Below are 15731 nucleotides of genomic sequence, written 5' to 3'. Positions count from 1 at the left end.
ATAAGAGTGTAAGGGCATCCTCAGCTACCTGGGAGTTCAAGGCCAGCCCAGGAGCCATGAGACCTTGTGATAGTTAATTTCACTTGTTAACTTGACACAACCTAGAATCCCCGAGAAGAGTCTCAGTGAAGAACTGTCTAGATCTGAGGTTCTCAACCTGTGGGTCACAACCCCTGTGGCAAACCTCCAGGAATATTACGATTCATAACAGTAGCAAAATTACAGTTACGAAGTATCAGTATTACAGTTATGTAATCAAAATGACAGTTATGAAGTAGCAATGAAAATAATCTTATGGCTGGGGGTCAGCACAACATGAGGAACTGTATTGAAGGGTCGCAGCATTAGGAAGGTTGAGAGCACTGGTCTAGATGGATGCCTATGGAGGACTGTCTTGATTGATTTTGATGTGGGAGAGAGGGCGCAGCCCACTGTGGGCCGCACCATCTCCTTCCTCTGGGTACTGGACCGCAGCAGTGTAGAGTGGGCTGAGGAAAAGTGGAAAAGCTCTTTCTCCTTGAAGCTGCTTCTGTCAAGGTGTTTTGATCACAGAAACAGAAAGGGAACTAGAATGCCGTGTAACAAAAGCACACAAAGTACACTGCAGGGAAGTCCGAGGGAGGCCGCCACTGCCGATCTGCACCCGGTGTCCGAGGGATTTCATGGCAGAGTCACACCTCAATATGCTCACGGCAGAATGAACCGTGGAAGAGGAAGCAGGACCTGGGTCTTTGGCAGGGGCTCTCTACTCCACAAGGAGGGGGAAGCTGAGAAGAAGGTAAGCAACTGTGATGAGGTGTCAAGACCCTGGACTCGGAAGTCTAACTCCACATCTGCACTTTGCTGGTGTGAAAGTCACTTGGCCTCTCTAGCTTCCAAACTGTAACGGAGGGCCCAATCAACCTCCAGAGACAGCCGTCAAGAACAAAAAATAAAACTTTCTGTAAATTATCATGTATCAAACAATAATTAATACAATAATAAGGCACCAGACACTACTTTCTCAAATACTGATTTCAACATATTTGTAAGCATCTTGATGAATAGCAAGAATAGTAGAGTAAATGTCAGGAAGCCCAGAGCTTCCACAAAGAAGCGCCAAATAAACTAGCTGCCTGGAGTGAGTCAAGAGAATGTGAGGACACACCCCTTGCTCCTGTTGTGGTAAATGGTAAGGAAAGGAGAGGAGGTTCTCTCTATCTTTGGGGTGTAGTTTTATTTTATGCCAGTCACCTCCAGGAAAGTGTAGAGCTTCTCCACCACCCTTGGTTGGAGGTCTTGAACATCAACCCCCAAGTATTCTCCACAGCACTCTTACTATAAAACTCAGGAGGATTTGGAGTGGGTTTTGCAGAGGGCTGGGTCAAGGAAAGAAAAGAACAGTGATCTAGCTGGGTGTCTAGGAGTCTGAGGCCAAGCTTAGCTGTTTCAGAACAAGCAAGGCTGGTGGGGTTTTGTTTCTGAAGGGAGTCAAGGTGAGAAACAGAAAGTGAATCTTGCCCACTGCAATTCATTTTAAAGATCCTGGTCCTGTCTCAGTTCAATGAGAAGACTCACACTCAGACCCAGGCAGAGAGTGAGGGAGCAAGTACCAGCAGAAGCCAGATGTGGAAGCAGCCAGATGAGATCTGGGACAGACAGGAGGGAATTTGGGAAGGAATAGGTCAGCCAGAGTTGTGGACTACCTCTGGTAACTCCCCTCTCCCCTCATGCTGACTGTTGTGGCACAGCTTTTCTTTGTTCACACGTATAATCTCTTTAAAAGGAAACGTAGGGAGGATACTGACTACATTAGGGAAAGGAAAAGCTTAAGTATAGAGACACTTTTTTTTTTTCTTGAGACAGGGTCTCTGGTTTTAAACAGAGATCAGCCTGCTTTCTGGCTGGGATTAAAGGTGAGCACCACCAGGCCCACCTAAGATCCTTTCTCAACAACCTTGCTACTGTGGAGTCACAAGCTGAAGAGTGGGTCCTTATGTTGTAAGAGCAAACCCTCAGATCACCTTTAGTCCACATGTACATCTGAGCACTGATGTGGCTGGTATCCCATGGTAAAGAATTAAAATGACAAGAAAGGATCACATTCTATACGGTCTCGGAAAACCCCTCAAGCTGGGTGTGGTGGCACACTTGGGAGGTGGAAACAGGAGGGCCAGAGATTCTAGAGAATTGAGTTTGAGGTCAGCCTGGGCTGCCTGGGTAAGAGCCTGTTTTTTTGTAAAAGAAAGGGATGAAAGGGGAGGAGAGAGGAAGTGACTAATTGCAACATAAAAGTCAGATCTTGAAAGGTTTCTGAGCTCTACCTCAGCACACCGCATAAAATTACGGAAAAACAAAAACAAAAACAAAACAAGAGTTGGGCCTTAGTGGTGCACGCCTTTAATCCCAGTACTAGGGAGGCAGAGGCAGGCGGATCTCTGTGAGTTCAAGGACAGCCTGGTCTACAAGGTAAGATCGACGACAGCCAGAGCTACACAGAGAAACCCTGTCTTGAAAAACAAAACAAAACAAAACTAAGAGGAATGAGCACAGAAGGCAGAGGAAGAATCAAACCCACAGAGAAGGTGATTTTTAAGCAAGTGGATTACTTGCTGTCCCCTTTAGGGAAGAATATGACAAAGAAACTGAGAAATACAGAAACTGATACATTAGTTACACAGTTCCCACAGTTACAGCACAGAGCTGGATAAGACAAATAACAGTTATTTTTCAGATGCTTCAGGAAATGGGAGGGAAATCATATGCGATGTTGGACACAACAAATGGAATTACAGTTTCTAAGAAACTAAGACAGAAAAAATAGAATTTGGCTAAGACACAGGGCTTAGGGACAGGTGACAGCAAGCAGCCTGGCCCCTGAAAAACACAGTAAAAGGCTTTCAACTTAGCTGTCAGGCAACTGGTGTGTGTGTATGTGTGTGTGTGTGTGTGTGTGTGTGTGTGTGTGTGTACTGGAATCAACAAAATGATGAATGAGTGGTTCTGTCTAGAGCAAAGGAATGAGATCCTGGGTCAGCAAAAGTGCTGAATTCTATTTACTCAAGAAGAGAGTAAGTCAACTAATCAACAGAGGGCACAAACAAAGGATCCTGAAACACAAGGACAGAGGTGACAAGAAGATGGGGAAATTGACCCACGACATTGGGTCTTTCAGAAACTGGCATGTTAATGTTAGCAGAAACTGGATCACTCCGGCTGTGGAGAAACAGCTGTGAGTATGCATATGTAATGAGTATATACAATAACACTCAAATGTGATATTATATTTGGAACCACCTGCTAAATGTCAAGTCTGCACATCTGGCAGGCAGTGTGTTTACTGGAGATGATGGTCAAGTCTAGCACCTATAATCTACAAAGACATCTAATAGCTTTTAGACAATCTGTTTCAATGGTCTGTCCAGGAAATCTGGGACTCTAACAGAATTGCTTCATTTGAACTGCAAGCATTTTTTGGGAGCTTGTCCACCTGCTTTGGTAGTCAAGTTAATAAGCAGAAGAGTGGTCACAGAGGTAGCTAAGGCATGAACACCTGAATAATCAATATCTGACTGTACTGACAGTGACTGAACTATCAGTACAGTCAGATATTAGCCTCCTGGCTAATCCTCTGGCTCCACACACTGCATCTCATTATTGAATGCACACAATCACCCATTTAAGATGTAAGTAAGCAGCTAGGCCTGGTGGTACAGGTGTGCAATTCTAACTGCTCAGGAGGCTCAGGCCCAGGATCACAGCAGTTCAAGGTCTGTGTGGGATGAACGAATTCAAGGGTGGCATGAGTGACTTAGTGAGACTATACCTCAAAACAAAAATGTGAAAAAGAGGGCTGGGGACGTGGCTGAGTGGTAGAACGCTTGTCTATCACGCATGAGGCCCTGGGTTCAATTTGTAGGAAAAAGGGGGGGGGGAATAAAAAGAATACAACTGAATTATAACTAGAAATATTCTAGGTTACTTGAAAATATTGGCAAATAAAATTAGGAGTAATTGGTTATACTAAAAAAATTATAGTATAAATTTATATAGTATAAACAGATAGTGTACTATATAGTATAGAATACAAAAAGTGTAAGAGGAAGAAATATACATTAGAAATATGTGGCTGGGCACCCGTGGCTCACGTCTTTAATTCCAGCACACAGGAGGCAATGGCAGGCGGATCTCTGAGTTTGAGGCCAGCCTGGTCTACAGAGCAAGTTCCAGAACAGCCAGGGTTACACACAGAAACCCTGTCAAAAACAAAACAAACAAACAAAAAAAACCAAAAAAAAAAAAAAAAAAAAAAAACAACCAAAAAAAAAAAAACAAAACAACCCCCCCCCCCAAAAAAAAGCAAGAAAGAAAAAAATGTGTAAAAGGACTGTAGAGTAATGAAGACAGAAGACATTACGCGGTACTGGAACACAACTTTCCTACTATGTAGCAATTAAGAATGAGAACAAAGGGCTATATGCTACACTAGAATTTATTTTCCTGTTTCAACTTTTAAAACTGTGGTTACTAAGAGTAGGTACACAACCATTTTGCATTCTTCCTGCATGGTAAGTTTGGATAGATCTTGAAAGAATAAGAGAGAGATTAATAAGTAAAGTCCATGGATCTGCTAATTCCATGTGAATATAACAAAATCTATTAAGATTAAAGTTAATAGATAAGCACTCACTAGAACCCCAGGGAATCCCATAGTGATGCTAACAGGTTGTAGAGACTGTAAGCTAAAGATGAATCCTTGTCCTTGCCAATACCCCACCTCTCCAGGTAACATCAGTGAGAAAAAACTAACACGGAACAGCAGAATCCTCCTCAAAACAACGTGAAACAAACCAATGCATGGTTATGGATTCACACCTGAGGGAATGATGGTTTTGTCCCCCAGCTCTGGTGGTGAGTGTCCCTGGACCCCAAGGCCCTGTATGAGCATCTATCTATACCTGGCACATGTGGAAAGGCTATTAGCCCAGACTGGTGGGCTGGAAACAGTTTGCTTCTCTTGGTACCATTCTCTCCAAATGATGCAGAACCAACATGCTGGCTACAGACAGATACCAAGGCATACAACTGAGCTGCTGCTAATATGCACACCCAACTTCCATGGGAACTGAGACTGCAGGTTTTCAACTAGGATTCAGCTGTCTCTTGAGCAACAATGAAGACTGGGGGTATGTTTTCCCTTCTAACCCAATTGCAGCAGTATACATAAACTTTAACTTGGCTATTTTAAATGATCTGGAGTTCTACTTTCAGCCATAACAAACATGTACAAGAAAAGCTCACTGCTGATATTTATTTTACTTACCTCTTTGACACTATGTGTTACTGCCCATATTAGAAAAACTCTTGACATCACCTGGAAAGAAGTCAGGACAACAGAAGATGGCACAATTCCTGAAAGAAATTTAGGATGGTAAATTAATGTACTGTACTAAGTTTTATCACATAATATGTTTTCCAAAACTTTCCAATTTAAATGTCTATAGTCAACACTATCTGTAGCAACTGAAATTTATCTATGCTGCTACAGATTAACTCTGGCAATGCCACTAAAACCTTTCTTCCTGCCTCAAAGCAGTAACACTGTCCATGACAACGGAGAAAGCTGGCTACCTTTCTTAAGTCTTCAGAGTCAGTGACCAACTACAGCATTGCTAGTACTTACAGTCAAAACAAAACCACCACCCAACCATTGAACAGGGAGGGACTCTGATGGTTCATTTTCTAATATGGCTTTCATGATGACTAAGCAACTATGCACAGGAAGTCAGTCCTACTTGTGTCTAATGTTGAAAGTTCCTGGCTATCAAACTTGAACATTTGGCCAACAAGCCCAGCAAAATCAAAATTTATTATTTTAAAACAATTTCTTCTCACCCTGTTCACTGCAAGCATAAGTCTAATTATCCTACCAATGCACCCAGTTTATAACATGAGAACATCTTTATTTTAAATAACCATCAAATTCTGCTAAACTTACACTTCTTTGGCTTCAAATGCTAGAACCATGACCCCTACCTAGACACAAGCCACATGTAGCATTCTTGCCTCCTTAAACCCCCAAACAAACCATCACCTGGAAACATTCTTTTCTCTTTGTGACTTTAAACTAGCATAGAGCTGTTCTAAAACAAGATATGGAAGCAGCAGCCCTTCTGATTCCCTCTGACCTCACTACTGCCAAGGCCTATTCTTACTTGCTAGACCCCTGAGGTTGAACATAGGAAATTCTACATCTGCCAGGAGCCTTCATATGCCAGCCAGTGTCTGTCTAACTTTAAAACCAACCTTATCTTCAGCAGTCAGTGGACCATCTCTATCCTCCACCGTTTTTATTCTTCAGCAAACTCACTGGCTATCCTGCACCATTTCAATTCTTCACGCTCCCTAAAACACAGTCTTCTGAACATTTATAGAGCAGGACAAATAACAACTTGCCAAAGACCATGTACGAGTCAGATGGAGCTACAATTGTCACCACAGGCTTGGCTACAACAGGAAATCACTTTGCGTTTATTTAAGGGATGCTATATCATGCTAAACAATGGATTTTTAAAAAGAATCATGGGCTTTGAAGAGGGATACTTTGGTTCCTCAAAGCAAATATCATGGGAATGTCAAACACAATGTTTGGCGTATAGAGACATGTAGAATGAATGGAAGAAAATACAAATGCAGAGATAGGTAAATGGAATACATATTGAGTCCAGACAAGAACTTTTACAGCCAGTTGATTTTCAATAAGCATAAGACAATTCCATAGAAAAAGGATTTTATTTTTAACAACTGGTGCAACTGAGTGCTCACAGGTGAAAACAAAGGACTCATATATAAAACCTGACCCAGGAACTGAGGGGATGGCATAGTGGTTAAGAATGTGTCCCGCTCTTCCAGTTGGATCTTAGCTCCTGTATTGGGTGGTTGTCCAGTGAGCTCAGCTCTAGGGAACCTGCTATCTCTTCTGACCTCCTTGGGCGCCCGCACACATGTGGCATAAGTACCCTGACACATATAGTATTTAAAAACACTAAGAAAGAAACTAACTCAAGGCTGAGGTGCACTCAGTGTCAGAGCATTTGCCTAGCAAGGCCCTGGGTTTGAGTCCTAGCTTGCATGTGCAAATGAACACAGACACAAATACATCCACACACACACACCCCACATGGGGGGGGGGGGTGGTATCAAAACCTTCAGGGCTGAAACCCTAAAACTCAGTAGAAAACCGGTATAAATCTTGGAGGTTTGAGTCACATAATAGTTTGTGAGATATGACACTAAGGAAAAAAAAATATAATGGACTCATAAAACCCAAAGGCTTGTGTGCTTCAAAGGATACTTAAAAGGAAGTGAACACAGCTGTGTTCCAGTTTGGATATGAGCCTTGGTGCCCAATGTAACAATGTTCAGAGATGAGCTATAAGTCTGGAGTGACCTCATCAATGGGCTAATCCACTGAAGGGTTCCTTGACAGGTGAAAGACCTCAGGAGGTAGGGCCTAACTGAAAGACACAGGTCACTGGAGCACGCCCTGAGAGGGTACGTACTGTCTCTGGATCCTGTCTTGCTTTTGTGTTTTTCGTGCATCCTCCATCATCAGAGACACAGCTCCTTTGTCCCATGCTACTTGTGCCGTGATGGTGCTTCACAGCCCCACAGTAATGCAGCCCAATGACCACGGAATGAAAAGGGTAAGCTAGAACAGCCCTTCAATCACCGCGAGGGAACGCTAACACACCACAGACAGGAAAAGATCTGTAATCTTATCTGACATATGAGAAACTTTATAACTCCATAATGAAAAACAACCAAATTAAAAAAAATATTTGAGGAATGTGAAAAGACACTGCACATCATTAGTCATCAGGAGACACAAACCAAAATCAAATGAGATGAACTCCACACCAGTTAGCACAGCATATCTGTTTGGACTGTGAAATGGTACAGTCACTCTGGACAGTTGTCAGTGCCTCAAAGTATTAAACACTGAGTCACATCACACCTATACAGGCGCATGCACGAGCATGCATGCACACACACATAATTTATGTTTCCACAAAAATTTGTTTATGTATGTACATAGTGGTATATATGAACCAAGAAGTGTCTATTAACAGATGAATGGTAAACAAAATGTGGTATACTCTTAAAAACAAAGATTAATACAAATACGGGGCTAGAGAGATGGCTCAGAAATTAAAAGCCTGGTTGTTCTTCTAGAGGACCCAGGTACCATTCCTAGAAACCATGTCTGCTCACAGCTGTCTGTAACTCCAGTTCCAGGAGATCTGATACCCTCCCTCTTCTGGTTTCTGTGGGCACCAGGGATGCAAGTGATACACAGACATGCAGGCAAACAAAACATCCACACACATAAAGTAAATTAATAAAAATTAATAATAGAATAAAAATAAAGAGATTACATGTTTGAAATTCTCAAAGAATTAAAAATGAAACAAATGTAAAAAGAAATGTACTGATATATGCCACAATATTGATGAATCTTCAAGATACTATACTGAATTATAAGAAGTCAATGGTAAAAGGCCACACAAATTTGTTTGATAGAAAGAAGATCTGTAGTTACCTAGGGCTGGAGTTTTGGGGGAAATAGGAAGTGACTTTTAATGGATTTCCTTTTGGGGTAATGAAAATGTTCTAAAATTGACTGTGGTAATGGTTGCACAACTCATTATGCACTCTAAATGGGTGGATTATATCTGAATAAAGAGATGTTATTAAAAATAAATATGAGTGAAGTGCAAAGCCTGGTTACATAATTATGTAACACAGCTAAAGAAGCTAATTAGCGAATCAAACATTTAGATAATACCTCGAGTAAGTTTTTACAAAAGAGCTGGAGAATTAGATTTTTATGAGCGGCAAGCATTTGTTTTTTAAGATGAACGTTTCTAGCTGCTGCTGCTTCTTCCTGCTCTTACTCAAAGACCAGCTCACTACATAAAACTATGGCTTTGCCCTTCATTTTTGTCTGCCTTCCTTGGCCACTACACAGTGTGCCGTGCCGCTGAGCTGCTGGATACTGTTGTGTCTTGGTGAGGTCCAAAGTCTGGACTTCAGAGCTGTAAGCTCAAAACTGATTCTTTCTCAATCACCAGCAAGAATCGAGTGCTGAGAAACTAACTTATAATAATCAAACCATGCAAGATGCCATAATAATCCAAATAGTTATTTATTCATCTGTAATAGTGGCACAGTTTTCTAATAAACAAATGACAAGGATTTTAGAGATCCTTATCTGTGGCCAAAATTAGAATGCTTAGAAGAAGTGTGACTTTAAATAGACTTTAAAGAGTCTGGAAAAAAAGTGCAACTAAACTGAACATTGGAATCACCCTCCCCACTGCAACGATGGAATCTGGGGCCTTGTACAGGCTAGACGGGCATTCTACCACCAAGGTACCTCTCACACCCACAAGGGATTCTTTTATTTTATATTTTAAGATTTTTATTTAATTTGTATGAACAGTTTGCCTGCACATCTGTTGTATATGCACCACATGTGTGCCTGGTGTCTGAGGCAGTGAAAAGAGTGGATCCTGGAACTGGAAGTACGGATGGTTGTGAACTTGGGAACTGAACCTTGGCCTTTTGTAAGAACAAGTGTTCTTAACTGCTAAGTCATCTCTCCAGTCTCCAACAAGGGACTGTTTTTGGAGACAGGATCTTTCCATGTAATCCTGTCCTAGAACTCGCTATGTAGACTAGGCCGGCCCCAAACTCTCAGAGATCTGCCTGCTGAAATTAAAGGCACGTGCCACCATGTCTGGCCCAACAAAGGATTCTTACTCACCCCTTCTTCACCATAAAGCACACTTTTCTAGGTAATAAGAGTATATTTGCTTTCCTTTCAAAAATGCTAAATAAAAAATATCAAAGTTTTCCTTAGAAAAAAATTTGAAATCCAAAACCAGTAATTTATTCTTTTCTTTTATCTTTATTTTTAAAAATGTATTTATTACCATTGTGTATGTATGGTATGATGTGATGTGTGTGCCACAACATTCATGTGGAGGTCAGAAGACAATTTGTGGAGTTTGGGTCTCTCCTTGCATATTTCTGTGAGTTCCAGGGACTGAACTCAGGTCATTAGGCTTGCCCAGCATGCGCTTTACCAATAGGCTGAGCCACCTTGAAAGCCCTCTGAGTCTATTTAAAAGTACATATGCATACTAATGCTTGGGCTCTTTGTGCTGTTTACCCTCATATAGTTCTCTTCTATTCTTCAAAATATCGTGAGTGATACTGTTTCTTCAACTGAGTATACTTATCCATTCTCATTACCTCAAATTCCTTGCTATAATAAGTGAAGGAATAAAACACTATAAATAACTTAGAATTTTGAGCATAGATTTGTTCAAGGACTATTTTCTTGGGGGCAGTTTCTCAAGAGCACAAGTACTAAGTCAAATGGTATGAACATTTTTAAGGCTCTTAAAACACACTGTCAAATTACTTTCCAGTTTACTATCAATTTGAATTCTTAATCAGCAATATCCAAGAATGCACACCTGTGGCAATAAATTGAAATCGTATTCCCGAACCAGAAGCTAGTTAACGCTGTCTAGTGACGGCTGGCCTGCTTTAGGCGCCCCTGCATCCGGAGCAGGGGCCTGATTACTTAGACTCACCCACTGCCCCGCACGTGTTCAGCCCAGCTTTCAGAGCCACTGCAACTGATCTCACCGACACCCAGCCAACAGCTGCTGAGGCCCTGACCTGAGCGCACTCAACATGCCTGCTCCTCTCGTCCAGCTGAAACGCCAAGAAGGCTCTGGGGATGGTGCTCAGTGGCTGAGCACTTGCATAATCCTCCTAGGGACCACTGTTCAATCCCAACACAGTACAACAACAACAAAACGAGAGACCATCTAACAAAATAGGCCAGCAGGAGCTAGGCATGGTGGCACATGTCTAAAGTCCTAGGCATAAGGATTGTAAGTCCAAGGCCAGCCTAGGCTAACATAGGGTACCCTCTCAATTCAGGTTCCGGATACTAGCTTGTGCCAAGCTAACACAAGAACTGTATGCAAAGGGGCGTAGCAAAGAGAGTGCTAGAATATGGCTCCTCCATTGGGGGGTTTGTTTTGGTTTTTTGAGACAAGGTTTCTCTGTGTAGCTTTGGCACCTTTCCTGGATCTCACTCTGTAGCCCAGGTGGGCCTCGAACTCACAGAGATCCACCTGCCTCTGCCTCCCAAGTGCTGGGTTTATTAAAGGTGTGTGCCACTACTGCCTGGTGGGGGAAGGTTTTTATTGTGACTAAGACAAAGAGAACACCCAGAGGCACCTGGACATGGCCAGAGCTAGGGAAGCAGGACTAGTAATAGCAAGAGGGGGAACAGTGGAGATAACAAGAGGGAGAACAGCGAGAGTAGTGGGGTTATAAGGAAGATGAGTACCTGGGCGAGGGAAGCCTGTGAGCTGGAGCAGGCTTGAGAGTTTAGGGTAGAAGTGGGCAGTGTGAGTGTGTGTGTGTGAGTGTGTGTGTGTCTCCAGGATGCTAGCATGGACTTTGAAATGTATAACTGGTACTTGTGAAAAGGCACTGGAGGCACCTGGAGGCTAGCATGAACTTTGATATGATGACAGGTGCCACAGGTCTATCAATGGGGAGCCATATGCCCCTTCTCCAGAGATAAAGGAAATGACTCCTTTTGGTGGACAGAAAACCCATTTCACAAGTTCCTGAGGAATGCTGGATTTTATCTAACTGCCAGAAGTCCTTCTATAGTCTTGCTTGGGATGGGTCAAGACTGACATTTCTGGATATCTCCACTGCCTTTTGGAGTTTGGGGAATTACGAGTTTTTCTTTGAACTTGACATTCCAGCCTTTTGTTGATGATAAAAGACAGAGATAACTCTCCTGCAGCTGTTTCTCAGCCGAGGAGGGTCATCTTGGTGGTCCAGGAAGGCTGGAATGCAGGATAAAGGTGGGGAGAGGGAGGAGAGTGGGGCGACTGCTGGAGACTTGGGACACTCTGTCAAAAGCATCAGTTCACTACTGTGCCCGAGGGAGGAGGAGCAATCACACTGGCAGGACCGGTTTACATCCCAAACACAAGCAAGAAGAGGGCCTTTCTGTAAGACTGGCTGATGCTGCCAGATCCAAGTCAGCCTTGGATTCCAGCTACCCAAATGGCAGAAGGCCTCACAGATGGCCCACAACCCCTTATCTCTGAAGCATCTGCATCAGAGGGAGGCTTGTGGTTATCAGGTACATTTCATAAGAAACTGTCAACCCCACGCTCTTTTCTGGAAGGATGTTGTACAGTGTGATTTCTCTCTCACACTCTCTGTGACCCTTCCATAAAGCTCTGGATGGGAAATCTGCTCCAGACCTTTATGTTTGCTCCTTCCCTATGGTAAGAACTCAGTCACCCTGGTACCCAGACAGCTTTAAGTTAAACCCGAAGCATGAATCCCATGCAGTCAAGAGTACGGACAGGTAAGGCCCACTAGATGCCCTTTCTTTTCCACTTCTGTGCCCAATCCCAGTGTTTATGGCCCTTGTTTAACACAATGGCATAGAGTCTTAAAATCCAAACCACACATTGTTATTTTCAGGTGTTAGGGATTCTGCAATCTTGTTAGTAAACTCCAGGTTAAAATTCATCCAATAAAGATTTGCTGGAACCTACTGTCATTTAACAAGTCTTTCTAGAGTACCTACTCTGTGCCAGGTTCTGTTCTCTTGGTAGGATTCCAACAGCAGAAGACAAAGTCCTATATGAGCTTAAACACGGCATATAGGGGACATTCTTTAAAACACCTCTAATTCTGAGATTTTTCCATGAAGGCAATGAGGGTGCTTGGCATTTATTTGTGAGTAAGAGAATGGTGTGGTCACATCACAGGTAAATAAAGCTACTGTCAGGCCAGGTTTGGTGACACACACCTTTAATTCCAGCACTTGGAGGCAGAGGCAGATTTCTGAGTTCAAGGTCAGCCTGGTTTACAAAGCTAGTTCCAGGACAACCAGAGCAAATGGTGAGACTCTTGCCCAAAACAAAACAAAACAAAGAGAAAAAAAAAAAAAAAAAAAGAAAGAAAAAAGTTGCTGTCAGCAACACAATCCTTTAGTTAGGCAAGGGTATAATTTGAGAAATAATGAAAGGAATTTTTGTTGAAAGGGCAAAGAACTTGTGAAGCATAACACTAGCAAATAGAAGACACACTCTGTGTATGTGTAACCTGTATATAGGGATCTGGCAATCAGTTGCCCATTCACAGAGATATGAGGAATTGCCTAGTCATTTAGTCCTGCAGGGTGGAGAAGTCCTGGAAATCCTCCTGCCCTGAGCAGTCCTCAGGTAAGCTGGGTGAGAAGGCTGGTAGTCTGGCCACACAGGAGCAAGGCAAGACTCAAGACTAAGTACTGAGAAAGTAAGGCAGGGTTGGGAATAGAGTGGACAGGGATTATGTCAAATGGAAGCCAGGGAGGAGACAACGAGCAAAGCATAAGGACATGGTAATGGACACCGGACCAATGCACGGTACAAAAGGCAGTCAGCACCAGAGAATAAGCTAAATGCCAGCAAGTGAAACCAGACCACAGAACCTCCCCACCATACCTGCATACCGAATCATAGGTAACCATCAGCAGCAACCAAAGAGAATGGGCACAACTAAATGGGCAAGCGTGTTCAAGAGTATTATACCTACCCAAGATGTCATTCTGTGTAGAAGCAAAAGTTAAGAAGACATCACAAGAACAGGAAAGAACCTGGCACACAATGCTGATTCAATGTAAGCTTTTTGAGGAAACACAAGCTATTGGAAATCCATCCAAGTGAAGTAAATCAAAACAGAGAACTCAGAAGTCTTCCTTAGGGGGATGTTCTAGTAAGCTTCTCAAGGGATAAGAAGCTTTAGTTTGGTAAACCCCAAATACACAGGATTTTTTGTTAGAGTATCAAGGTTATCCACCTTGAAGATTCCATCTATCTACCACCGGCACCATGTTACCATGTGATAAAAGAATGTTCTTTGGAATAGTTATCTAAAGTTAATGAAGACTTACCAGTAAAATTTACAATTATTTTCTTTTTTCTACCAGTACTAGCTGTCAAATTCAGGGGCGCGCGTGCACGCGCGCGCGCACACACACACACACACACACACACACACACACACACACACACACACACACAGCAAAAGGTTCTGTGAGTTCAAAGACAGCCTGATCTATCTAGTGAGTTCCAAACCATCAAGGCTCTGTCTCAAAACACAAAAACAAAAGGCAAAGAAACCCAGGTACTTCCTGCACATCTGTTAGGTGTGCTGCCACTGAGCTGCACCCTAATCGGATTCTAAACTTTCTTTGTAGTTCCCCCCTTACCTTAATTCTTTATAAGGAACATTGTTGTCGGTTTTTATTTTACTCTAGCCCCATGTTGGGCACCAAAATGGAATTGTTTGGTTTTTAACTCTTAGCTCTTGGGGGCTCACCACCCAGCTCCCAAAGAAATCATTCATGGAGGCTTATTCTTAATTTATAAATGCTCAGCCTTAGCTTGGTTTGTTTCTTTCCAGCTTTTCTTAACTTTAAATTATCCTGCCTACCTTTTGCCTCTGGGCTTTTTCCTTTCCTTACTTCTGTGTATCTTACTTTCACTCTTACTCCATGGCTGGCTGGCTGGCCGGCCCCTAGCACCTTCCTCTCCTCTTTTGCTCTTTCTTCTTTTCCTCCCAGATTTCTCCTATTTATTCTCTCTGCCTGCCAGCCCCGCCTATCCTTTCTCCTGCCTTGCTATTGGTCATTCAGCTCTTTATTAGAACATCAGGTGCTTTAGAAAGGCAAAGTAACACAGCTTCACAGAGTTAAACAAATGCAACATAAACAAATGCAACACATCTTTGCATCATTAAACAAATGTTCCATTGTTGCATGATTCCTAAATGGTCTTATAATAAAAAGCCAGATATCAGGGGGAAAGCTGAAAGATCAGAGAAGCAGAGCAAGCCACAGCCACCACCTCTTACCTCACCAACTCCTCAGCCTGCCAGAGCCTCTGCAAGAGAGCAAATTCCTGTCTCCTCCCACCTTATATTCCTTTCTCTGCCCAGCCATATCACTTCCTGTCTCAACCTTCCTGGTGCTGGGATTAAAGGTATGTGTCAACACTGCCTGACTGTTTCTCTTTTAGACTGGATTAATCTCATGTAGTCCAGTGTGGCCTTGAATTCTCAGAAATCCAGACAAATCTCTGCCTCTGCTCCCAAGTGCTAGGATTACAGGTGTGTGCCACCACTGCCTGACCTCTGTGGCTAACTCTGTGGCTGGCTCTGTCCCCTGATCTTCAGGCAAGCTTTATTTCTTAGATTACAAATACATCACCACATTCCATAGCACAAACAAATGTAACACATCTTAAAAAAAAATATTCTACAACAGAACATGACTTAAATTTCAAAATTAAAAGTAATATTCTTAACAAAAATTAAACATTTAGCACTAACAAAAAGATAATTCTGAATTTAAACCAATTCTAATCTTAACACAGAAATTTTCCTCAATACTTTCTCTTAGCATACAAGTTAATGTCAGTGAAAAAGAAAAACATTTCTGGTGGAATGAAGAATGGATAGACAATGTGTGAAGTCGGGGAGTAGGCAGAGCAGACTGACAGACTGGTACCACTGGGCTTGAATGTGATGATGTAGGCTACTCCAGACAGACAGTGGGCCATTCTCTGTTCTTTTTCCAGAAAGCA

The 15731-nt window shown here is 42.5% G+C and overlaps 1 protein-coding gene across 1 annotated transcript in view; it reads right to left on the bottom strand.

Annotated features, from left to right (window-relative positions):
• The window catches only part of Hacd2 (3-hydroxyacyl-CoA dehydratase 2), a 95533-nt gene that overhangs the window by 33808 nt on the left and 45994 nt on the right, over positions 1-15731 (bottom strand). The window contains exon 4 of the mRNA XM_076548801.1: positions 5303-5391. Coding sequence (XP_076404916.1) covers positions 5303-5391 — 89 coding nt within the window. The remainder of the gene's footprint in view (positions 1-5302; positions 5392-15731) is intronic.

This window comes from Peromyscus maniculatus, chromosome 12 (genome assembly GCF_049852395.1).
Source record: "Peromyscus maniculatus bairdii isolate BWxNUB_F1_BW_parent chromosome 12, HU_Pman_BW_mat_3.1, whole genome shotgun sequence".
Classification (NCBI taxonomy): Eukaryota; Metazoa; Chordata; class Mammalia; order Rodentia; family Cricetidae; genus Peromyscus; species Peromyscus maniculatus.
The sequence above is the reverse complement of the archived record's forward strand: the minus strand, read 5'-3'. Positions and strand labels throughout refer to the sequence as shown.